The sequence below is a fragment of the Cyanistes caeruleus genome, chromosome 4 (assembly GCF_971803275.1).
Source record: "Cyanistes caeruleus chromosome 4, bCyaCae1.hap1.1, whole genome shotgun sequence".
In the NCBI taxonomy this organism is placed as follows: domain Eukaryota; kingdom Metazoa; phylum Chordata; class Aves; order Passeriformes; family Paridae; genus Cyanistes; species Cyanistes caeruleus.
In genome coordinates this window covers 54,711,656-54,737,907 of record NC_141704.1, presented here as the reverse complement: position 1 = coordinate 54,737,907, position 26,252 = coordinate 54,711,656, and the positions used below count along the sequence as shown (strand labels likewise).

The following is a 26,252-nucleotide window of genomic DNA, read 5'->3' as shown; positions in this document are numbered from 1 at the left end:
AGTATATTTATTTCTTGGAAAAGTGTTTTAATTTTTAATCCTGTCACCTGAATATTCATGGACTTTCATACTATATTTTAAATTTTGGGGTAATAACTCTTAATTATTTTTTAAGCCTTGCATGATATTAAATATATTTGTCATAACCTGCTTCTTTTTTCCATTATTAAGATTATAGCCTTTTAGCTTATTTCTTCCTTCACAGAAATGGTTCCATATCTTTGGTTATCTTGGTATCTCTTAGTATCTCTTCTATTTCTAGATTTTGCATTTGATTTAGCCTTTCTAGTCCATTGGCTGATCTTCTACCATCACTGTGTACCCACAGCAACAGTAGGGGGTTTCCTGATACCAGATTAATTTTTGTGATAAAGTGATGTAGAAGTGTGTTCAATGGCAGACTAAAATAAGACTTCCCACTGGTGATAAGGCAGGTTTGGAGCTGTTTCATTTAGATGTACAGCTTCTCCAGACAAATGGCTTTGCCAATGAGGCCACCCTGCCTGTCTGCACTTGCCCCACTTTTAGCCCATCTTCCCTTCCCATAAGGGAGCAAAACTCGGCCACTGTTTTCCCAGTGCACCTAGGATGCAGCTCTGAGTTAGTTACTGGCCAAGTGTGTATCATGGGGCTGCTGAGTGACCAAATCATATAAATTGGCCTGTTTGAGGTATCAGCCTCATCTGGCTCAAAAGACAGAAGTTTGTGCCACAAAGCTGTCAGATTCATGTATTGCTGGTGTTCACTCTGTGAAATGCAGGACAATTTTTTCTTTTTCCTTTTCCTTTTTCTAAAGAAGTCCATAAGCCACTCTTTCCTCTATCTGCCCCCAGCCCAAAATACTGAGAATGAGCAGCAATATTGCAGAGATGGGGGGTGGGGGGGAAGATTTTAATATTTAAGGCTGCAGAAAGTAATCTGTTGAATTAGAAATGGTCAAAGTTAAGGCTACGTGTGCAATGTTAGATCCTTCTTTTGTGCATGCTGCCCCTCAGTCTTTGGTCACTTGCATACTGTTTTCTTTTCTGTAAAACATCAGGTATTTCAACAACACCAGAAATGCTGTAAAATCATAGAGTAGAGCTAGATGTCTTTATTGATGAGATTCCTGCTGGCTTCACCCTTTTGTTATTATATTTCAGTCTGTAGCTTGATGACACTGCTTCTCTCTCCCATCTCATTGTAAACTGTCATTCCCTACCTTTCGAAAACCTGCTTCAAATGTAACTGAATAAAAAGCAGTGGAGAAAACCACATTAGGAGGGGGAAAAGGAAAGCAAATCCTCAGCTGTATGAAGCTGCCACTAATGTTCAGAAGCTGACAATGACGAACTGTTCATCTAAGTACAAATAGTCTTCACAGTCTCTGTGTTTCTTGCCTTGTGAAACAGTACTCATTATTTTTTTTTTTTTCTTTTTAAATATTTGGTGATCAAATCATTTACTTTGTCTACTGTAAGCCTCTGTTGCAGTCACTCTTCACTTTGCTGTACATGAAAATCAGGAGCCTGCAGACTGGTGTGCAGTGAAATGAGGAGTTAGCTGTAGCCCAGCCTGGTGTTTTGTGATCTGCCATGTATTTTGCAGTGAAAACATCAGGATAGAATACTGAAAAATTGACAGGTTTTCATTGACAGGGATTTTAATCTTTTTCACTGTTTACATACTGAAGATGAGGACTTTGCTATGACACAAAGACACTTCAGGAAGATTTCAAACAGCAGCAGCAGCAAAAAAAATATTCTCTTTGGGGATGAAAATGTATCATGTAGGCTGTTTTGTCATTTTAAAGTTAAAACATTTCTTTTCCCAAGAGTATTAGCTGAGGAAAATCTCATATTTTTTAAAGCAGTTAAGTAGCCAAGAAGTCAGTAATATGTATAAAATGTGTAATAAATGTTGACTTCTGTGCCTTTACTCCACGATACCTTGTCATACTTGACATAGCATCCATGCATAGACTGAGGACACATCATTTCTATTGGGTTTGTGAGAGGACTGGGCTTGTGTTTGTGAAGGTTTGTACTGCTCCATTAAAAAAAGAAAATGGTTGCTATTCAAAAATGATTAAACCTCTATCTCCTGATTATGATTTTTTAAAATACCTTCACAAAAGAAAATCCATTAAGAAAATAGGTACTGTGCTGTAGGAAATCTCAGCAAACAGAAGTGCACAACGAAAGTTGTGTCTTTGGGTAATCAAAGCTGCTGCTGCTAGCTCCTGCTCTTTCAGGTTTCACTAATTGAAGTCGATCGACTTAAATCCATTGTTTGTATTAAGAAAGGGGGAGGGGAGGAAAAAGAAAGGCTCTGGGGTTGGGTTTTTCTTATTTTCTTTTTTCTGGTATTGTCTCTGTCAACATGCCACAGTTTCATCTGAAACAAGGGATGCATGAAGCTTTTCAGTCTGGGTTTTGTTCCCCCGTATTTTTTATATTTGTTTAATTTGCTGACTGGCAGCTTTAAAAAATCACTTAATCAGCATATCTGGCCCAAATACTAGGCTTGACTTGAACATACTGACAGTGTCTTGGCTCATGGACAACTGAGACTAGTTTGAATTTTTGTTCTGTGATCTGTATAGGTAGAGGTGACGGAAGAAGAAAATAATAATCTGAAAATCTGTCTTGCTCCTTTTCTAGCAATGCTGCAGAAGTCAAGCCCCAAATGCTTCTTTTGATCTCGTTTGTAACCTCATGTAGCTTTGGAGAGTCACTTGTGACTTTTAAGACCCTTTGTGGGAAGAGGAGCAGCTCTCTAATTCCACTGCTCAGTTTTGCAGGCTTGTGTTTGAGTCACTTGGTCCTTTTGCCCTCTCTGAAGCAGCAGTATATTGCATTTACTTTTGTGACCTGAGGAGCTGCCAACCAATGTCATCACATTGGAAGTTCTGTCTGACCAACACAGAAAGCATCTTTTCCCTCTCTGAATCCAGGGAAGTTATCTGAACTAATTACTGTGGCTAGTCATACCATAACAAGATACAAAATAACTTACTGCCTTATTTTTTTCTAGGTACTCCACATCTGCATTCTCCAAACTAAGCAAAGTAGGGATCCAGCATCCTCCACCTCTTCCTTTCATTGGAAACCTGCTCTTTTTCCGTGAGGTAGGGTATGTTTTCCTTTGTATCAATCAGAGTGATGGGAAAAGTGGATAGGAGGCAGGAGGAATTGAAGGGAATCCTACAGTTCACTGGTACCACCTCTTCAGGCATGTCCCTCTGGAAAGGACAAGCAAAACAGCTTTTTGAATGAATTGGTAGAAACACTTGTGTTAAAGCAGCTCTAATACCAGGGTAAAGTACTTGAGGGAAAGAAAATGTGTAAGCTCCTGCAGTTAATTACTTGAGCTTTTCCAAGAAAGTTCATGCCCTCAGTGAAACAAACTTAGTTATGTGAATAGAGCAGATTATGTTAACTAGCCCCAACTGGTTTGTTCTGAGTGGTTTTGGCTCCTACAACCTTTCTGTTTGTTTGCACTTTTGCTGATTGTACACATTTATTTTAAAGCCTTTAATGTTGCTTGCTCCCAAGCAGTAACTGGAATTGTACTGCTCAATGTTGTTGCTCTGTGCCACAAATATTAGGGCTGTGAGGAAGAGGAAGTGGGGTCATTTTGCCTCCAGATTTTATTCCCTTGTTTTTCTTACCCATACTCTTTCAATAGACTGCTGATGCTGTGTTTTGTTCCTTGTTCCATTTCAGTGGTATTGCTGAGGGTCCAGGATATCTTAATAATGAGGAGCTGCCATTTCTCTGGTTGGATCTTACAGTAAAATCTCTCCAGTGTGTCTCTGTTCCAGCCCAACAACTTTTCAGGAAATCTGGGCCAGCTCCAGCTGCTGCCCAGTTTTCCCTTTTAAGTGCATGGTCATCAATATCCATGCTGAGATTTGAATTATTAACGAGAATATATTGCCTCTTACCTTGGTCTTCATGGTGATTGTTCTGTCAATATCTGACTCATTATTAGATAAAACCTTTTAAATACCAGTTTTACATGTACATCTGATTTCATTTAGAAAATAGCATAAAAGGTAGACTTAATCTGCTCTAGATTAATTTGAGCTGGAATTGGCAGGGTGACTTTAACTTACAAGGGATTCTGATGGTGTAGAATGCAGACCAGTTTACTCTTTGGGTTTCAATTCAGCTGGGTGGCAGAAAGCCACTCATTCTGTAGCTCTTTAGTGGTGAAACCCAGATATCATTAGTTACCTACTAACACTTGCTGTTAGGTAAAGGTGCCTAGAGACTAAGTTAGTTTGTTGTGTTTTAGGTGGGCTTGCCCTGTACCAGCATAGAAGTGTAAAGGTTTTGGGAAGTGACCCAAAATGATCGTAAGATCCGTTAGGCAAATTTCATTACTAGAATAGCATTCATTAAGTTAACTTAAATAAGACTAATTCAAAAAGCCTTGATTTTTCTACCCTTTAGGAATAAAAATAAATTAAAGGTAGCTGAGAAATTGTATCTTGGGATACTAAGAAATAACCATTTTGGAACAGAGTCGAGTGGTGCAAAGCCACAAGCACTGCCAGGCTATGTGTCCAGCACTTTGGCACTTCACCACCCATCTTCTCTACCATGCTATCGCTGCCAGTAGGGATGGGAAGAGAGGAGCCCAGGCTCTTGGTAATTTTTCTTCCTCCCCTCATGTATTTTGCCATTTTTTCTGGATCTGCTGCTGAGGCTGCTTTCTTAGAATAGTGCCCATAGCAATGGGCCAGTAATGGGAGCCCTGCTTTTATATTGCAGGCTCTTGTCTATGAGAGCACTTTCAGGGACACAAATGCTCTCACTGCAGTCAGAAGAGGACATCATCCACTTTCCCTTTCCCAGCATGGGAGAACCATGGCCTGCCCATCACATTACTGGAAAGAGGGATGGTTTTAGGGGCTTAGCTGCTAGGAACACAGCTGTGCATGAGTAGCAGCATGTTGGGGTTAGGTTTATTATAATTAATTAATTAATAGATAGATAGATAGATAGACAGATAGATAAATAGATAAATAAATAAATAAAACTTTTTTTTTTTTTTTTTTATAGGAAGGAAAAAAAGGTTGATTTGTTCTGTTGCTCCATCTATAACATTAAGAAGTTCTTGCCTTTCCATGTTTATGCAACCATTCTCTATTCCACCCCCGAAACAGCAGTTTGGAGAGTCTCCCTTTTAAACAGGCTGCCTCTTTCGTAGCATTGCTAATCTTGTGCAGGAAAAACATGAGCCACACTCCCATTAAATCATCAAACTAGTGCTTTCCAACCATGAACATTTATTTCAAAGGAATTAATGAATGGTGACTAAGAGGAATGAATTGATATGTGCTGTGTGGGAATCTGCATATGTGTAATTCGTGCATTTCCTGTGTTGAATTTGGTCTGTAAATTAACAGGGGTTGAAAAGCCCTGCACACAAGTGAGATCTGGAAGATAAAAGGAAATCAAGAAGCTTCAACATATAAAGCCCTGCAGTCTAAAAAAATGTCCTCATCTCATGGATTCTCTCCTAGAATATGATTGCTAGAAATGTAAGGGAAAAAAATAAAGCAGAAGATGATGTCCCTTTGACATAATAGAGTAAATCTAGGACCTGGGAATTTAAGAAAGAACATTAAATGTCCAAAAATCTCAACAAAATTGTGTAAGCAGTATTTTACAATTTATAATGGTATAAATTCAAGAGTTTGCTTGTCTTCTCCCTTACTTGTGTGTAAGTCACTTCCACTGAAATAAATGGAGTTTCCTATTTTGCTGCACTGTGCATGTAAACAGAGCTTCAGGCCTTACCCTTTTTTTGCAATTCTCTTTTAAATGTGCCTGAAAACAAAGGAACAGTGCAAGCAGGATTTGACCAGTAGTGCTGGGTTGTGGGGTATTTAATAAACTTTCAAAGGTATTTTAAACAAAAAAAAAATATTAATGAGATTGTTGTTTGTTTTGTTTTTTATTAAAGAATTATTTCAGCAATTCCTTGAACAGTGTATTTTCTTTGAGTAAAATAATAGTAACTGGTAATATAGTGTCTCTGAGAGAGGACAAGGAAGTGTGGAAAGTAAAGGGGCTAAGGAGAATGCAACAGGAAAGACCTATCTCCATCACAGAAAAAGAGAGTTTAAGAGCTGGCTTGAGGAAAACCAAGTTATTTTACTGTAAGTCACTCCTTCTCTCTCAAGTAAAATAAAGGGAGATAATCACACTCTGAAACTAAAACATATCCGAGTTAATCGGCTTATCTCAACAATGAGAAGATAGGAAATTATTGCAGTTCTGCAGCTGGGAAATTATCTGAGTCCAAGATATTAGATTAAAAATTCTTCCATTGCATGAGAACAATTTGTGGTGGGTAAGTCTGATGTAATAGTAAATATGATTAGGCTGCTTAAAAAAAGCAGCATGTTCAATTTTTTCCAATAACTGAGCAGACTTGCAGCCAACAGACTGCTGTTTTGCTACAAATTCCTGACTGCTCACCTCTCCATGTGCTGCATTTTTCCTATGAGTCTGGAAAAACGTGAGGGTTGTTTGTGATAGCTGTGTAATGGTTGATGCAGGGGTATTCACAGCATGGACTTTCACACATGGATCTGTATGGGCTTTATAGCAGTAGATTGCAGAAAAATTAAACCAAACTCTTTTACCAATTCCCAGGCTAATGATTTTATTACGTGACAAATGCTCTGAAAACTGAGAAGCCACATATCTGCATCACCTTTTCTCTCACTTGACCTGTTGCTATGGCTGTGCTGTGTTTTTCTCCCCCTTTCCCATTCCATTCCTAAAATGACAGCTATGCTGTTTCTAAATGTCATTGACTCTGACATTTGCACGGCTCTGGTCACCTGGTACTGTACCTGTGTGCACTGCTCCCTACCCAGCCTCCTGGAGAGCTGCAGCAGCTTTGGGGCTGCCCCTGATGTGTTGGGGTGGTGGTAGGTGTGCGGGTTGCTGCCTTGTTTTGCTCCTCAGTAGGTGGGGATGTGCAGTTGCGTGCAGCTGAGTGATGTGCTTTGGGTCCTTACAATGGCGTGATCACGTGTTGCTTTCCTCCTATTACTCCTAGCAAGCTCCAGTGATGCTTTTGACTGTCTGTGTGCTTGCATCCCTGCCTTGCATGTTAATGAAAGACATCACTCTCTTTAGCCCCTCTCAGCTTGGACAGGATACTCTTTGTTTACTCTGTTTATTTCAGTCTGGCCTACTTGTAGATTCTGGGCTACCCCGGGGCGGCCCATTTCTGCTGAATGGAAGTGGGGGCTGTGTGGGTGCTTTGTCTTGCTTTCAGTTTGGGATCTGGCTGGGCTGTGTTGTTTTATGGCTGATGGGTGGGAGTGAAAAGGCGGGAGTGCCGGGAGGAAGCAGAGAGCAAATATTATTTTTTTTCTTTGCTACGCATCTGCCAAAAGCATCCTTTGAGTTGGACGTAAAGGAAAATAAAAGGCAGAGTCCCTTGCAGGAATGAAATTACCCCATGTCTAATTTTTAGCCTAGAAAGCACTGTGTGGGTGCTTAGAGAGAGAGGCTGCAGTGTTTACTGCTCTGGAATTTAATGACACAGCATTCAAACCTAAACAAGGTTGAAGAGAGGCAAACGGTGAGGGGAGCAAAAAGGGGGGAAAGGGAGGAAAAGGAGCTCTCGGGCTCTGGACCTGGATTGAATTACAAGAATAATATGACTTATATTGACAGTGAAAGCCTGCATATGGTTTTGTGTTTCTTTGTGCAGATAAACAACAGAGGAATGAGATAGGGAGTGTGTGTTTTGCAACTTGATAGCTATTTGTGTGGAACCAGAAAGGTAGGCTGTGGCATCACCAACCAACCTGTCTTTGTCTCCCCCAGATGCCTGTGAGCATCTGCTGTGGGCTTCTGACTGTCAGAGCAGACCTCTTGGGGTGATCCAGGTCTTCTCTTATATCCTGGGAGTGCCACCACCCTAGACTGGGAGGCATGTACATGCATGTGGTGCAGATCTAAACCTTGCCATTTCACTGTCTGCAACATGACAGAAAACCTGCAGTTAGATGTGGATTTATGTGTATATTTCTACATCTATAAAGCCAGTCTTTCTTCCCTTTAAAGGTGTGTTTTTTCCTAGTTTCATCTGATAGTCTGTGTTACCTCCTTTGATCAGATGTTAGCATTGTCAGATAACCTGACAAAGTTGGTGCAGTGTCTTTTTGTGGGAACCTAAAGCAGGAAATCAAGACATTAAGACAATTGGCTGTCTCCCACTAGACTAAATGCTATTTGCAGCCTTCAGCGATAGTACAGCCTTCAGCCTCAGTTTCTGAGATGAGCATCAGGTAGAGCTGTGCTGTAGCTCACCCCAGCTTCTCCCTGCACTGGTAGGGGTCTCAGCAGGGTGAGCCTGTGTCTGGGGGAGCAGTGTGTGCACCTCAGAGACCCTTCTGTAGACACACAATGTCCTCAGCTTCTTTGCACCTGCAGCATTTCCCATAACCGTGTTTGCAAGATACACCTGAATGTGATGTCAACTTTAAATAACGTTTATGGATGCTGAGACAGTATTAGGGTGCACAAAGCACCGGCAGATTTCATGTGATAGAGAAAGGGGATGAATCCTCTCTGTCTTGCTGGTAAATAATGGTGACTCATGCAATGAAGGTGGTAGTGGTCATGACAAGATGCCTTTGCTCTTCTGTCTCTTCATACAATTTTTCCTTTGAGGGAAGAAGCAATTCCTTTTTGTATTACAAGGAATGGTGTGCTGATGATGTGGGTTTTTCCTAGAGCAGCTCTAACATTTATTTTTGTGCAGGACTGTGTGTATGCTTCCCATAGACCTCGGCAGTTGCCCCTAGAGGAGATGCAGACTTCATTAATGAGCATCATCATGTTTTTGGTATCCCTTAACCCATGCTTTAGTTGTTCTTTTTGACACACTTTATACTTGCCTTCTTAAATGCTGCATGGGGAGGGGCGGGGGTGGTGGGGTGGTGGGAAGAGGCAATGGTTGAGGCAGTTGGTAGCTCTGAAATGGAAAGAGGATGATGTTTTCTGTGGCAGCACAGAAAGTGAGAAGAGACTCCCTAATCATGCTCCTGGCTTTCCTCAGGCTCTCAGTGTGGTTTTAGGCAAGTCTGACTGGGGCAAAGGTTTCTTCTTTCTGGGTAAGCAAATCTCTTTCTTTTGCTTCTCCTTGGTCCTCTTTTATCCACTTGCAAAACAGTAAAGATGGTGTCCTTGAATACATAGGTTTGCTTTTTGATCAGGTTATGGTGAAACATTTTGGACAACTCCTCTGGAACCTGTTAGGTTTGAGGAAGCTGATATCACTGTCTTGAATGGACTGGGACACTCCAAGGCCAGAGGGAATTTGTATGTTTTTGCAGTATTCGCAGAGCAGCTGGGGCTGTGAATGAATGCCAGGCCTGAGTTCTGGCCTGTGAATGAAGGTATCTGAGTGAGGTGGTCCCCAAGATAGCAGTCCTGAAGGATACTTCTCTTCTATGCCATCCTTGACCACTGTCCTTTGATGGGTTTCTGGTGGCAGCTGCCAAATGACTACCCAAGATCAGTCAGAGCAGAGGTCTGCATCATTAAAATGACACCTGGCTTGTGAAAATGGTGTAGGGAAGTTTGCCATGTGTTATATCTTTTGGAGAGTGTATTTGCACGTTCATCACATAACCCTCTGGAATTTGCTATGCAGCCTGCTCTTCAAGCAGCTTTTACTGCTAAATTAAGGCCTGACATGCAACAGCAGTGAACCCAAACAACTGAGCACACAGTGTTTGGGCTGAGACAACGTGTAGTTGCAAAGGTAGTAGCATAAAGGTAGAGCCAGTGTAGTCACAAGCCAGACTTTACCTTGGGCTCCAGAAGAAGTAGGGACCCTCACCTTGAAAAGCAGCAAAGTAGGAATATGTTTGAACAGGGGAATTCCAATAGCTGTTGGAGTAAACTCAATGGGCTTTTACATGTGAAATTATAAAAAGCAGGACTACTTCTTGGGTGTGACTGCCTTCTCTTCAGTTTTGCCTGTAGTTGCATTGGCCTGGAAGGAGTGGGGTTGGAATAGATAAAGTCTTTTAGTCCTTGAAATTAAGAAAGAAAGCAACAGTCAGAGATATGATGAATAAGACCAACTCTTGTTAATTTACATGAAATTGAAACTTGCTCACATTACCTGTCAATTTGGAGTTTGGAAGCATCCTATGTTGTTCACCTCCTTATTGCATGTGGAGAACCCCGCATCCAGAAATCCAGTACTTCTATGTCAGCAAGACAAGTACGTACAATAATGGCCAGGTATCAGTTGTAATGCTAAAATTATAGCAGGCTCAGATTGGGTATTGTGAACAGTTGTTATCCATGAGCCAACAAATTTAGCAGAGTCTTAACTTCATTAGCAGTGTCTAAATGCATTAGCCATATGCTCCTCAGCATATGGGTAAATACATAACAATTTATTTTCATTAGGGTTTTCTTACAAGTGCTGCTAACCCAAGCTCCACTAGAAATGTTTACAGCACGACATGTCTTTTCAGATAAGAGGCTGGCTTTCTGTGCAGCAAGTCATTCTGAAAGGGTGACAAGCAAGATACATCCCTGTCCTTTCTGGGAACAGGCAGGTACAGCTGCTGTGGGTCTGATCCACTGCATATAGCTAGGCTTGGTTTCTGTAAGGCTTTATATTAAAATGAAGGCTTTGAAGAACACCCTGTTAAAACACGTGCCGGTAAATCCCTGGTATTCATAGTGTTCTGCCTTCTGGTTGTCTGCAGTGCACCTTGGATGGCATCACCACCTGGTAGCTTTGTAGGACTCGTGACCTTCTGGATTCTTCCCACTTTCCCCCTTCCCAGGCAGGATGTAGAGTTGAAATCTAACTTTCCCTAAGAGGGACTGAGCGTGAAATCAGGTCATACTCATGGCCTGTAGTCGAATGAATGTGATGGAAAGGCAGGGTGAGTTTGTAGGGTAGGCACTGGGCAGGACTGTGAGGGCTTCAGTAGCTGCAAAGTGGCACTTGTAACTTGGCCACTGTGTGCTTGGCATTCTCCTAATTTCTCAGAAATAAATTAAAAGCTACTTTCTTTACAGCTTTTTTTCTGAATTTTTGTTTAATTTTTTTTTTTTTTTTGATAAGCATTTATGCAACTTGATCCTGAAGAACAAGTTGCCTAGAAAGACATTGAAGAGTAAGAAAGGACCAATCTTATCAGAGAGGTAGAAAGTCCAAAAGTTAAACTGTTTCTCCACAGCCTCAGTGGCTTCGGTGCATGTCTAAATTTGGATGGTAGTGTAAAACAAGAGTCAGCTAGAGTTGGAATCTAATCAGGGTTTTTTTTGAGACCTGACTGGGTTTTTTATTGTGGTTGGGTGGTTTCTTGGTTGGTTGGTTTTTAGAAAAAAAGAATCAACAGAAAGTCTAAACAAACCTGTGTGCTTTAAAAAGAAATGTATTTCAAATTGCTGTATTTTCTTTCTGACTTTGTCATCATGCAGTGCTGATGAATGGATGAGTGAATTGAATGATTGTCTTTGGTTGTCCTTGGACTTTTAAACTTTTAATTTTGTTTATTAATTATTATCTCTTTTTCCCCACTTAGATTTTTTAATGTTGTAATTTTCTATGAATTTTAAGAGCTTTATAAAAAGGCAGAGGGAAAAGTGAAGAACTATCTTTGGATAGTTGTCCTGGGAAGTTTTAAATATTCAGGTAGCAAAAAAGCCTCACTAAACATTGGTAACTTATTTTATGTTATTACAAGAAAATTTAAAATTATCAGGAGAAAAAGAAACTGAGCTACATGTTTCAAAATACTCTTAACTATGTATTTTCATAATAAAGTATGCAAGAAATAAACATTAAAATAATTGTAAATTAGTCTTTGCTATTTGCTGAATTTCCATAGTTTTTATGTATTATATCTGATGGCTTTTATTTGTTTCTGTGAGTATAGAAAATTCTTAACTTTCATAGGCAGGATGATGCCTGAGTTGGTTTAGGCAGGATTTGTGAAAGGCTAAGGGAGCCATGATAAGTCACATACGTTGATGAGTTTAAATATTCTCTGTGAAGCTGAGTGGGACTTAAAACACGGCTGTTATTCTTCTAAATGGCACTTTCCCTGTTCCACTCAAAAGTAAAAATGCATGGAAAGAGAAAGTGTTGGAGGGAAGCCTCTCTGTGGACACATAGAGAAAGAGGATGGTGAGCACCAAAGTCTTCCCTAATTTGCCTTCATTTGCTTTTATTTCCATATATTGAGAGAAAGCAGTGGGTGATAAGCCCTAGACAGGATAAGGGATGTTGTGGCCTTAGAGAGTTGTCTAGGAAGGAAGCACAGAGGGGGTATGAGTTAGAAATTGGTGATTGATACATGATTTTTGCAGAGATGTGAACACATCTGCCTTGATCTGTTAATATGCTGCAACATGTGGTACACTGTCAAAAGTGTGTGATGAGGCAGAAGGAGGAAGGGGAGCACTTGATTTATCCTTATTTTTGTTCCACTTCTGAAGGCAATCTAGGGAAGAAGCACCTTGCAGCCAAGGTGAAGTAGAAAAGGCACTTGATCACAGAGAAGGGGGAAATGGGAGAGCTTTGGGGGGAAAAAAGTTGTTGGTGACCTTATATCAGAGGTCTCTATTTTAATAAAGAGTCTCATAAAGTTCATCACAGATAGAATTAGGGACCTTGCAAGTATCTTGTAGTTATATTTGTGTTTATATTTCTCCCTGCTTCTTTTGTTTTCCCCCCAGTGCCCCAGGGAGCCATCTCTAAGACCTCATAAACGCGAGATTTCATTTTCTAATGCTATTTCATTTCCTGGATGGAGGACCTGCCACGAGAAGACCAGACCTCAAATTATAATAGCCCTATAAATAACTCCCTAAGGCAAAGGGAAAAAAGAAAGCCTTTGAAAGACAACCGCAAATGCAAAAATGGAGGTTTTGGGTTCTCGCAGAACCAGACTAGGTGGTTCTAGTTAGAACATGGTTAATTTTTGTGTTTCCTTGTTTATCTCTTTGCATTATTTATGTACGAAATTGTATCTCGAAAGTCTTCAGCGGTCTTTTGCTTGAGCCTAATTTTCTACAGCATTTTGATGGCTTTTGGCCTGTCTTTAGATCCTGCTAAAAAATGGAATTTCCAGGTAAAATTGAAAACAATCCAACAAACTGACTAAAACAAATACAATGATGGATTGAGTAAAAATAGTCTAAAAATGCAACTTCTTTCTGGGTGAAGTAGTTTTAATTCAGCAGACCCAGACAGTCTGCCTGCTTTCTGCTGGAAATCTGTGCGGAATTGGCACATCGACTAGAATAAAAACATTCCCGAGGAATCGGCGTGTTCTGTCAAAACATTTGAACAGCTCCTGTCTCCCAGAGCACAGCACTGCTCTGGAGCCGGCAAGGGAGCTCTGCAGCGCGTGGTTCAGGCTTCCCCTCCAACCTCCCATCTCAAATCCACCTTTTTGCGTAAGGACGGGCCAAGTGTTTCAGGTTCAGTTATATTTAGCTGTGGAGGTAGTAGAGAAGGCAGTTTACAGGAGCCCTTTGCACTGTGTTTGGACCGGTGTAAGGCTGTCCTTCCCCTGTTCCCGCTAAGGCTCTGTTGTACATGGAATCTTTTAGGTTGCAAAAGATTTTCGGGTCCAACCGTTAACCCAGCAGTGCCAAATCCACCACCAAACCATGTCTCTAGGTATCTCATCTACAGGTCTTTTAAATACCTCCAGGCATGGTGACTCAACTACTTCCCTAGGCAGCCTGCTCAGAGCTTGACAGCCCTTTTGGTGCAGAAATGTTTCTTAGTGCGTGAAAGAAAAGTCACAGAGTTAAGGTTGGAGGATCTCAGCATCTTCCTGGAGTAGACTGGGTCAACACAGTGGCTAGGGACAGATCAGGTGGGAAATGTGAGCTCCAGGAGGAGTCCTGCTGTGCAAGGATAGGACTCCCCTCCAACGGATGTCTCAGTGCCATGTCTTTTGCTGCTGCATGACTCCGCTACACGTGAGGTTACCCTCCAGCAGCAAAGTTCAACCGCTGTGTTGTGGACTAATAATAATAATAGTAGTAATAATAATAATAACATCAACAATAACAATAATTTTTATTATTTGATCAATTAAATAAAAAAAAGTAGTCTTTGGCTAGAAAGTGGTACGCAGCAATTACAGTGCTTAACAGAGCAAAGTGGGATGAAACTCAGCCTTTTCAGCTTGACATTGATTGCTTTACTTTTGCTAAGGAGCATCTTGGTCCACCAGCACTGAGATGAAGGAGGTCTTGCTAGTAGGCTCTGCTCACTATGAATGAGACCGGTAAAATCAGGCCTACAGACGATTTACTAGAGATACTGTCTGTCTGTTACTGAGACTAATTGCTTAGGAATGTAATTGTATCATTCCTGTTCCCAAAATTGATATTCCCTGCCTGCCTCTAGCTAAATTAGTTTTATTTTTGCAGAGTTTCAGAGCTGTTGCATGCTAAGGCGTTGTGGTGGACAGCAGGCAGTCGGTGTGAGAAACAAATGAGGTTTTTCTTTATACTTGACAGAAAGGTGTGTCTTAAGCAGTACTTTACTGTGCAGTAGCAGATGGGGTCCTTTAAGGCTGTACATGTGCCAGTAGCCTGTTTGAATGAGTATCCATGCTATTCTTTTAACACCAGGAGGAAATTAAAGCCCAAATAAACCACTTCTCTTCCCCTGCCCCTTCCGGTAAGGGAGGGACCAAAAAAGTGCCTGACTTTTTCTGCTGAAAGCACTCCTCACAGCGATGATGTGGCTGGTATGGAATAACAGCATGGTCACACCCACACAGTGCTGAAAGTCTACACCCTTCCTGTAACCAGGGCAGTCTTGAACCTGCTTGTCTAAGCCCATCCAGCAGAAAAAGCATTTATAAATCAGCATAAAAGTAAACAAGGTGGGAAGGCAAGCAACCTGATGTATGTGGTTATCTTGTGTATGTACTTGTCTTGTGGCACATGCCCAGATAGCAATTTGGTATCCTTTAGAATACAAGTGGTGTCGCTGATGCGATGGACAATGACCTGTGCCAGCCCAAGCAGGGAGGACAGAGGTGGATCACAAACCAGCCCTAGATCTGCATGGATTAGTGTCAGCACAGCAGACTTGCAGGGGATGGGCTGTGAATGTGCATTCCTAACTCTATTACTTATCCCCTGGGCCAGACGGGCCAGATGTGTTGTATTGCATAGGCAACATATTTAATCTGTGAATGATCATTCCCGATGGATCCCCTCCTGATAGTCCGAAAGTTACATTACTGAGCCCCAGCCTATTTTACATAGAAAGACAAGACCACCCAATCCAGTGCCTTTAGGGAAGGGAGAAGGTGGAATTGCTGTGATTTCACATTTTATCAAGCAGCTGTGTGCTCCATGGACAAAATGCTTACGTACTGGTGTCTAATCCAAGGAAGCTAAAGCTGTGCTTTGGTACCCAAAAGTGTAACCATATGATTTGTCACAGGAGTTAACAGGTGTTGGTACTTCTAAATGTTTCTATAACTACTTTTATTTAGTTATGCGAGGTCTAGCCTGCTGCACTTAATTTTGTCTTAAGCATATACTATGCTGAAAAAATATTGTCACCTTTGGGACTCAGGTTTCTGGAAACTGAGGTTTCCCATCCCTCAAAACTTTGGACGGGGCTCTGAGGAACCTGATCCTGTTGAAGGTGTCCCTGCTGACTGAAGGTGGTTGGACTAGAAAGCCTTTAAAGGTCCCTTCCAACCCAAGCTATTCTATGACCAAAAAGATGAAAAGGTAATTCATCACAGTATGGCCGTATGGGAGTGGGAAAACATGATAAAATCCTTCTCTGAACTATTACACAAACTATATGTTAAAAGGCTTTATGTTATTATTGTTGTTATTTAACTATATGTTAAAAGACGTTTCACAGTGATGAGCCCATCTTTTGATAGGCGAGGTAACAGACTGGAACAACGGCGTCAGGATTGAAGCCTCTTAATATATTATATTACTGTCCTGTAAAGGTCTGGAACTCAGGTTTGTGCAGAACTTACCACTGTCCTAACACAGGAGCATTCCCTTGATATGCTGAAAGCTTATCATCTGGAGAGGGAGACTTGAAAGAAAGGAAGTGTGCTTGCAGTTTTCTGGGCAAGGAAACTGAGGGCTGTGTCTGTAACACTTCTGCTTCACCACCCACTGAGATGAAGACCCAAGCGCCCACTGGGCATGGGAGCAGGTAGCCAGTGGCTTCTGAGCTTGTGCAGGAAGAGGCTGTGACAAAGACTGTGGACTTGCATCTGCAACCAGTAGGCTCTGGCACAGTACCACAATTGATGCCACCTTCCCAGAGTCCCTGTTGCTGCAGGAAAAGCTTATGTTACACCCAGGAGGATAATGCCTCAAAACATCCCCTCTGGAATAAACAAGTACCTTAAGCTGAGTTCAAACCCAACCTGCTTTTCTACTACTTTTGTAGTCGGTTTGATAATTTTCATTTGGTTTAGGAAAAATAGAAACAAGTTTTAAATTCATGCTTAAAAGATTACATCTCTTCAGACAGATTTGTTATCCTTTTTCTCATTTTCAACAAGTAAACTTGCTTTTGCAGCAGAGATTTTGACATTAAGTGTCTTGATAGAATAATAGGCATGAGATGGATTGCAATCTATTGCCTCAAGACTTTGCCAATCATAAACTGAAATCAGTTAATGCATTGAGTTAAATCTTGCTGTATTGGGCAATGTGCTAGTAGTATTAAAAAAATCAATCCAGAAAATATATTGATTATATTATCTCCATAGCAACAAACAATAATAGGATAATGTTAGCTTAATAATTGTGCTTTGTGAAAACCTTTCAGAATAATTACTGCATTGTGGTCTTTTCACAATGTGGAATGCAATAACGCTTCTTCCTTGACTGCAGTCACCATCAGCACTGCGTCAAGAGATGTTGTTTTTGTGTGCATGCATATGTATTCATGGGTAATTTTGCTCCGGGTGAAACAATTCAGCAGACTATTTTGGGATCCATTTTTAAATGGTCAAGACCACAAATTGGCAATTGTTTTCCGTGTGGCTTGTTTTCTCCCACCCCCTCTGACAACTGGCTACTGTAAAAAGAGGTCGTTAACATTCCTTTCCTGCCTCTTTCTTTACAAGGCACAAAGATTTTGGCATGTGACAAAACTAAATGTCCAGCTACTCTGTTAAAGATCTGTGAGAGAGGAACTCTGCTCTGAAGATTGCGCTTCATATCTGTTCCTTTAATTGAATTTAATCTATCATCCTCTAGGAATGACTTGTTCTGCAGGAACTGAGATATTTGCCTGTATTTTAGGGGACCTGGTTCTCTTGTGCATCCTACATTGTCATATAAATAATAACCTGAGGTTGTTATGAATATATAGAGATACTTTCCTACATATAAGTAAGGAGGTGTACATATAACATTTTTAGCCTGAAATTTTGGCAGGAGAGTCAGAGGACTGATATATACACTCTTCATCTGGGTCTTGCTCTTCCACATCAACCCTGTAATTTATATCTTGAGTTAAAAAGAGGCATTAACACAAATCCATGATGAAGAAGCCAAGTTTTTGGAGTGGCTCTGCGTAAGCTCTGCTCAGCAATAACAAAAACATCTCTATATTATTAACCCTGTGTTCAGCACAAATCTAAAACATAGCCCTATTCTAGCCACTGTGAAGAAAAACAACTCTACCTGAGCCAAAACATCACAATTGGTAAAATCTCCCAGCTTTATCCATGAAGTTTAAGCAAGGAAACCATCCTGTGTCTATGAAAGGTCCTTGGGGTCCTGGAGTCCATTCTCCTTCTGGTCATGCAAGTATTTTCCTGTTGATCCAGGGCTGGGTTTAGAGATCAGCCAGCACTGCTGCTAAACCTTGCACTGGCCAGAGCTTCCCCGTGACTTTTGTAGGCTGCCCTGTGCTATTCCCAGTGGTATGGTGGGATTGCCTCTTTACTTCAAAGGATATAAATGGATGCCATCTTGTCTGGTGGTCACTCCTTCGTGCCTTTTTCTGTGGGACAAGCCTTGATGTCAGGTTAAACTTTTAGCACCTCTTCTCACTGTGCATCATTTTATTTTGCATCTTACTTCTGGAGAGATTTAGTCATTCAAATGTCCCATAATTTGTCTTACCGTTTACCAAACAAGGGTCTTCTTTTCTTTGAGGACCTTCAGAAGAAAGCCCCTGCTTTGAAAGCATTACCTAAAATAAGTGACCCTCTTGGACCTGGGAATGTGCAAACCCTCTGCTCTGTACAGGTGTACCATGTACATAAGAAAAGCAGGAGAGTGAAAGAGTGCTGACAGTTTTCTGTCTGAGATGATGTCTTCATCAGGAGCTTGGTTGTGCTGTTTTTCTCTCCAGTCCCTCCAGGTGGTTGCTTTATGGGCAGGATGGGAAGGTTGTTTTATATCCCTGGCAGTGGTTACTTTCCAGCAGTGACCCAGTCTCTTAGGGATGTGGTTAATTCACAGGGAGAGGGAGGAGCAGTGGTTGCTCTTGACTTTGTGCCTTATGCCAAAACATCTAGGCCTGCATTAAGTGTTGTACTGAATAAGGATGCCAATCACCTTTCTCCTTTTCTGTGTGCAGATGAATTCAGTTATAAAAGGACAGCTAAATGCATTGGTTCCTCTGGAAAATATCTGGTATTTGCAGGTGTGTAGCATCATTCATTAAAAAAAGAAGCAAACCCAGATGGCTTGACAAGTGGTTTTTTTTCCTGGTGCTGCTGCAGAATCCAGCCTTGAGTGATGATCTAGAAACATAAATGAATGGTTGATAGGAGCCAATTCAATCTCCACTTCCAAACCTGAGTTCTTCTGTCTCTGAATTTGTCATAGTTGAAACTCTGACTTTGCTTGACACATCCTGTGCTAGCCAGTGATCGTACTGATTGCTAGAGCCCCCAAATTCTCATTCCACTGCAGTCTCCTGTTTAGTTTCCCTGTGCTATCTCAGCTCCTGATGCTCTCTGCAATCCTCTCTCCAGCCCACACAGGGATTGGCACTGTGTGTTTCTGTCTGCCTCTTCCTAATCCTTTTCCAGGGAGGCCTGATATGGCTTTCTAGTGTTTCTGTTTTTTGTGCTCAGATCCTACCAGCTACCACATGGGTGGCTTGGGTCTAAAACAGTGTTTGGCTTCAAGACAGAACCTGAAGAGTAGCTTACCTTATGAAAACAAGGAGATTTTGCTGGAACAGTTATTTTAAAGTAGGTGAAGAGTCAACTGCCTGCTGTAATGTGGCTGTTGGGGCTACAGTTTGTTGTGTTCCCAAAGGGATAAAACTGTTCTATTCTGCACATAATTTTACAGCCCATCTCTGTCCAAAGTTCTTTGGGGTAGTTCTGTCCTACCTGGTGGCGTGTCTGGTGTGGGAGCAGGATGAAGCACTGGGGGTGTTTGTTCCCATGGCTAGGCTGAAGATGCTGCTCTGCAGACACATTCCCCCTCCTGCCCTGCTGAATATATGGGATCACCCCAAGCCCTGTGTGTGTCAAGCTGATGTATCTACCCTTAACCTTGTGGCTTTTAGAGAGGTGTCATGTGATAGATAGGAGCAAAAGGGACCTATCATGCCTATGCCTGGCCTGTCCATGCTGCAGATAGCAGCATGCTCTGCTCTCTGTCAGAGGCCAATACAATCTATGGGGATATTTTTCTCTTTTCATGCTTGAAAGCTGCATCCATATGTGGGATCCCATCCAAGGTGGAAATTGGACAAAAGGAAGCCGAGCTCGTCTGGCTATGTTAAAGTACAGAAATAGTCCTGGTATCTTTCAGTAATGCATTAAGTGGCATGATTAAGGTCTGTCACACGTAATGATCTTTCCACGTCTCTTCCCTGGATGCAGTACTCTGCATGCTGTGTAGTGCTTTGGTTTGGATTCTGTTTTGTGTCTTCTTAGTGTCATCTCAATAAAAAAATCAAAATTTGAGAGCTAAATTTGTGATGATCTTAAGTTATTTCATGTGTGATTATCTTAAATGTATGTTTCATAGTTTTAAACCTGATGGTCACAGAAAATTAAGTGGCATGGATTTTATAACCAGTTAATAAACAATGACAGAGACCCCTAGCACTATACAAGGGGAATGTCTGAGGAGGCCAAGATACCACCCACTGAATGAGGGATCTTGTGTCCCATAGATGAGGTTTTCTTGAAACCCACCCAAATAGTACCCACTTAGGCACTAGTGAGCAGTATGAGATGGCCTAGAGTTTGCATCAGAAAAGAAAGCTTAATCGTTGTCGTCCTGACAATTCTGTAGGTGAAGGGGCCAAGATTTGCACAAGGATGTGCAATTTTTCCAGTGCTTATTTCAAAGTCTGTTTGCATTCTGTGGCACCCAAGATAGACTTTTTCACAATGGGTTCAGTTAAGATATTTTATGCTTTAAAATGACATTTTCAGTCTGAAGGAGTCTGCTGTTGATAGGTCTGAGAAGGAAAGGGACACTCCTCTGAAGTGGAAAATCTCGCTGGAAGAAAGATTCACTGACTTCCTTTCTTGGGAAAGAAGTCAACCTTCATTTCTTTGAATGGCACTTTGATGCCCTCAGAAACAATGCTGTGTTGTCAGAGTGCTCCCCAAACTTTTTTTTTCCTTAGATTTAGCCACCAGGTCTGTATGTCCTACAAGAAGTTTCCGTTTCTTCAAATTATGCAGTGACTGTTTTGCTTCTCTTAAGGAAGGCCAGCAAAAATAACTAATAAAGTTCATTAACTGTTAGTGAGATGTGCTGAATGCTTATGCTAATCCATCTGAGACATTGAGCTCACAGTGAAAATCCACATTGCAGTGGTCCTCTATTGTACAATGAACTCCCTCCTATAGAGAGCACTGTAATTCTCTGTTTTCCTGTTGTAATTTGAGGATACAGTAATATTAAGGCAGCAAAGGTGGTTAGCAATCCAGTGGAATTACATGTAAGTAGAGATTGTGTAGGAGAGAATTACACTCAGTTTGGAAAGAAGACGACTTAAAAAATGTTTAGTGGAAATTACATACTTTAGTTAAAAAAAAAATAAATCCATTGTTCCTTTCTATTTTTTTTTCCTAGTTTCTGGGCTTATTATAAATATATGTTTATCAAAGGATAAGAAACTGCAGTGAGTCTGCAAGACCTCATATGGAGCCTTTCATGAACACACATTGAACAAATTGTAATTGTCTTTGTGGATGTCTTCATAATGACATGTTTTCTGGTTTGGACAAAGGTTCCTAGAAGCCTGAATAGGTGTCATCTGTGACATTTACTATGAAGTAAAATAAGGGCCTAGCAGGGTTAAGTGTTATTTAGACAATAGTCTTAGTAAAAATAGTAAGTTTGCAATTTTATCTCTATAGAGGGTATAAACAAGATCTAAGCTAACAGCAGGTAACTTTCAAATAGATGAAAAGAAATATTATTCTAGCCAGTGTCATCAGGCTGAAGAATTCATCATTGCAATAATCAGAGAGTTGAATACAGCTGCTGGAATAATTTGAGGGTCTGGATAATTTTATGACTAATTACATTTGTAGCTATGCATACTATAAGAGTAATTCAATCTTAAGGTAACAGTTGGGTGAGGAAGAGACCTCCCTCTGCTTAAAGCATTTCAGAGTTAGCCCTGAATACTGGGTACTTTTCCTCATGCCTTTCTTCAAAGCCTCAAGCATGTGATATGTCTGAAAGCTCAGAAACAGATCAAATTTGTTGGTATTCTTTTCCTTTCTCATATACTGCCTGTGTTTCTGTGGCAGAGAAGGAATGTTTTTGTAAGCTACCAAGGAGGAGGACTGTGAAAACTTCAGCTTGTCTCTGGCTCTACCATTGACTTCTTGTGTGGCATTTGGCAAATTGCTTAATCTTGTGTACTTCCAACTCCCCACCTGTGACAGATGGGCATTTAACAGCCCAGAGATGTTGTGAAAATGAAGTTTGTAAAGTAAAATGAGATTGAAAAAAGAGACAAAAAGAAAGCAAGAATCTCATTGCAGTGTGCCAAATTAATGTATGAGACTGTATCTATATGAGAATGAGTTGGAATGTTAAGGTGAGTCAAGAAGTGTGAATGCAGTGTACACATGTGAAAGTGTAGTAAATCTTTTCCATGAGAAGAGTCCCTCTTATTCTAGAAATGACTGTAGATCTCCTTGAGGTGTAGATGACCTGGGTTATTCATCCTACACTTAATTTTTATAAATATCCATGTCTTGCCTCCTGTGCCTCAAAACCCTTCTTGAGGTTCTTCAGTCACTGTGCTGACTAAAAGGCTTCTGAAACCTTGTTACTTCAATAGTCAATAACTTTTATCTAATTTCAAGCAACATTTATCCTCAGCCAGTTTATACTACTTTGATCTTTTAGTAATATAGGCCTTTATATTAAATAGATATTTTTCTCTCCCTGGTGATTCCCCCCAGTACAGTTCTAGGCAGCAAGCCTGTCTCCTCCCTTTGGTCTGCTAAAACGAACCTTTGGTTAGCTAAAATGGACTCTACTAATTATGACTTGTAAGACAGGCCTTCTGTTCCCCAAAGATCCTTGTAACCCTTTTCTCCACTTGTTCCATTTTAATTCATTCATTTTGAAAGTGGCAGCTCATCAGATTTACATGCAGCATTCCAGAGGAAGCCTATCCCAGATACTCTACATCTGTAGTTTCCGTCATACTTTTTTCCATCATGCATTTTCCATCATCTTTATCTTGCGGTTAATGTGTCAATCCAGGTTTTTCACTTCTGTCTTATTTTCAAGCAATCACCTACTACTGGAGAAATTCTTGGAGTTAACATAGTCTCTCTCTAAGGGCATGAAGCTTTGCTTTCCACTAAAGACTCTCCTCAGTTGCAGTTGTTCAGGTTCTTCAGGTTATCCAGTTCTTCTAGTATGACAGTCTCAGTCTCTCTGCTTGCTGAGGAAAGGATCTGTCTTTTCAGAAACAGAAACTCCACTGAAGCCTGGCTCCCTTTTGTGCCAAACTCAGTCCTCCAAACATTGAGCAAAGTTTGTCCCCAATTGACCCTTGAGAAAACCGTGGATTTCCTCCTTTTCTGGCTGTATCTTTTCTTTCTACTCCATCTATACTCACTTCCCTACAGCTTCAATGTTTACAGTCTTTTGTTTTTTATCTTGGTTTTCATCCTTTTGGGTGTGACAGTGGTTCCTCAGCCACCAGACCAAATGCATTACTGAAATCTGTGTGCATCTTTCATTGTTCCCTCTCCTAGAAAATATGTTATTTTCCTAAAGAAAGATGACAAGCAGTATATCCCATTTCCCATTTCTGTCATCCCCTCTTTCCATTAAGTGTTTGCTGTGAAGTGGGGTGCCATGGGGTGCCTGAGGGACTGTGAACTGGCTGGAGCTTCTCCATCCAGCCATCCACTTGGGCAGTGCAGGTGCTTTCAATTCTGATGTTAAAAACACGTGGTGGGTTTTGTGAGGAAAATCTGAGGACTCAGGGTCCCATGCACTGAGAAACCTTGCATGCTGTTGAGGTCAGGCTTTCCACTCTGAGTTTGCTTCCTTGGCTCCCCCTCCTTCCAACACTTCAGCCTATTAGAATCAGCCATTAACCTAGTTAATGGGGAGAAACAGCAAATACCAGAAAAGATGATGTGCTTTTCTTAATTCCCGTTTGGAAACTTGACTGGTTTAAACAGTAAATGTCTCAAGGAAAGACAAACCTCAGAAAAGGGTCCAAAACATATCTTGCTTTTGTAAGGCTGGCACACCCAGGTGATGAAGGATGAGATGAGTACTTCAGTGGTGAATGGTCTTTGGGGACAAAAAGCTAGTTCCCTGCCAAAGCTGCCGAAGTGGCTTTAAGCTGGGGTGCTGAATGGGCATGACCCAAGTCTACTGTGCCATTGGATCTTTTTGGGTGATAGGATTGGTTAAGGTGATATCCAGATGCCTTCTTATCCTTTGTGTGATGACTTGAACCCAAGAATCTTTGTCCTCTCTGGGTGGGAGAGGTGACAGAAGAAGAGGGCAATGAGAGGCATGGGGTAAGGGCAGAAAGGAGGAGCTCACACAAGAGGAGAAATATCCATGTTCCAGGGAGGGACTAAAGCTGTTTCTCTGATCTTTGTTAAGGACAACAAGGACTAATGCAGATCACAGAAATAAACCTGCCTGCTTAATTTTTATTAAAGATCTGAAAAGGTAGAAGGAGAGAAATTTACAGTTTGTTTGGTATTTAGCTCAGGTAATTTTTTAAAAATTGTGTAATGAGAACACATTGTCCAAATTTTCATATGCAGATTCAATTAGTGTTCAGTTAATTAGCCTTTACAGATGAGATTAACTTAATTACATAACACTAACCTCTCTTAATAACTATTAGGGGTATGAAGACTGCCTTTAATAAATTTAGAAGGCCTATATGTGTTTTTTAAAATCTGAAATGACACACACATAAATTAAACCAAATTGCACACAGAGGACAACCATTAATGGTAATGATCAAAGGAAACAAACTATGTACATAGCTCAGAATCAGTCTGCTTAGAAGTTCATGCTGTGTTCCTCCTCTTGTCTGCTGGCATCCTAGTGATTTCACTAGGATTATTACTGGAGATGATGTACAGTCTGGGGTTATTCCTTCAAAGAAGGTTGCAGACTGATACAAGGTTACTTTAATTAAATGTTAGCTTGTGTTAAAAAAAATCATTTTGGGTACTAAGTTATTAGCAATTTTCTTTTTCAGGTGGTCTAAATAAAAAAGATGTGCGAAAGCTCATTGAATGCTAAAAATCTGATCCATAAATGTTGTTTATTGTCATTATGTACCATAAATAACTGTATGGATTTTTTTATCTCTTGATATGAGGTGTGCACTTGAACAATGACGCTGTGATTATTACTATCACAATGAAACAGAGCATCACATCTGATATAGGGTGGTAAAGGTGGAGCATATATGGGACTACTCATGGGATGTGGCATCTTTGCCTTCTGAGTCACAAGTCTGAGTCCAGGGTGTCTTGGTAAAGTGATTGACATCAGATAATATCTGATATTTTTCAGAAGGGAGCAACAAAAGAAGCTTGTTTCCCTTGGCTGTTCTTCCATGGGTAATGTTTCCCACTTGCAGTGAATTTTGATGGGCCCATCACATCTATCTCCACAGAGCTCAGTAGCTTTTGTCCTATCAGTACACTACAAAATGCAAGGGCTACCCTCATTGCATTCTTTAGGACCCATTTCATAGTCCAGACGGGTCCATTTTGACTTACTGTCAGGAGAATGCATCTGCTGGATCCCAGCTTTGTGGGGATCCTTCAAACCATTTTTCTCATGACCCTGAAGGAGCATAGTTAAGTTCATAAACCACATCATTTGTTTTCTACCTGCAGTAAGATGAAATGTTCAAGGCAACCTCCATACAATCTGAGTAATCTCCCATTTACAGCCTTGAGATCTGCAGGATCTAAAAGGAATAGGTTGAATATGCCTCATGTTAAACACCCCAAAAATCAAAATGCATTGCTTCTCTATGAAATACTGCCTCTTTCTGAAGACTTTGGCTTAGTGCCTACAACCATTTTCAGCAAGGAGGGAAGATGACATTGCCACAGATTTTTTCCTTGCTGTGAGGAGCTAGCAAGGTGAATATGCAATGAGGAAGAAAATTGCTGAAGTATCTGTCTTGGAGTGTCAGAGTCTATTGAAAAAAAGGAGAGGGGATACTTGAGCAATTTCAGCCCTTTCATGTGTGCAGCTCAAGCTGAAGCTTCAACATTCAGTGTCTCAAGAAAAATGGTTGGCAATGACCAGACTTTGCTTTGTCTGATGCAGACACAAATCTTGTTCTCTTCCATGGGGTTTGTGCCTGTATCCCTGAGAGCAGGATTTGGTCTTGTGAGTGGTTCTATCCACAGATGCAGCCGATGATACACGCTCAGAGGCTGCGGAGAATGCAAATTCCCTGCAGGGAGGCAACCGCCAGCCATGTAAACAAAGTACCTTCTGGGTGTGCAGCAGTCAGCCCACTTGAGCTGCTGTTTCCATGGTGTACCAGATGTTGTAAAATATACTTTCTTCAAGGGAAGAAGCTTTCCCTACTCCTGCATTATCCTGTTTGATGATGGACTGTCCTCAGGCTGGTACCTCATTGTATGGGCCACACGTGACAAGTCCCCCTGGCCCAACCATTTTCTGAGTTGATGATAGCTCATATTCTGCAGCTTCCAAACAAAGAAAAACCTAAGTGATTTTTTTAAACTTGGA

At 41.0% G+C, this 26,252-nt stretch overlaps 1 protein-coding gene across 1 annotated transcript in view; it reads left to right on the top strand.

Annotated features, from left to right (window-relative positions):
* Nucleotides 1-26,252, top strand: part of TBXAS1 (thromboxane A synthase 1) — a 237,160-nt gene that overhangs the window by 59,927 nt on the left and 150,981 nt on the right. Inside the window, exon 3 of the mRNA XM_086884738.1 lies at nucleotides 3,016-3,109. Within this exon, the coding sequence (XP_086740864.1) occupies nucleotides 3,016-3,109 (94 nt within the window). The remainder of the gene's footprint in view (nucleotides 1-3,015; nucleotides 3,110-26,252) is intronic.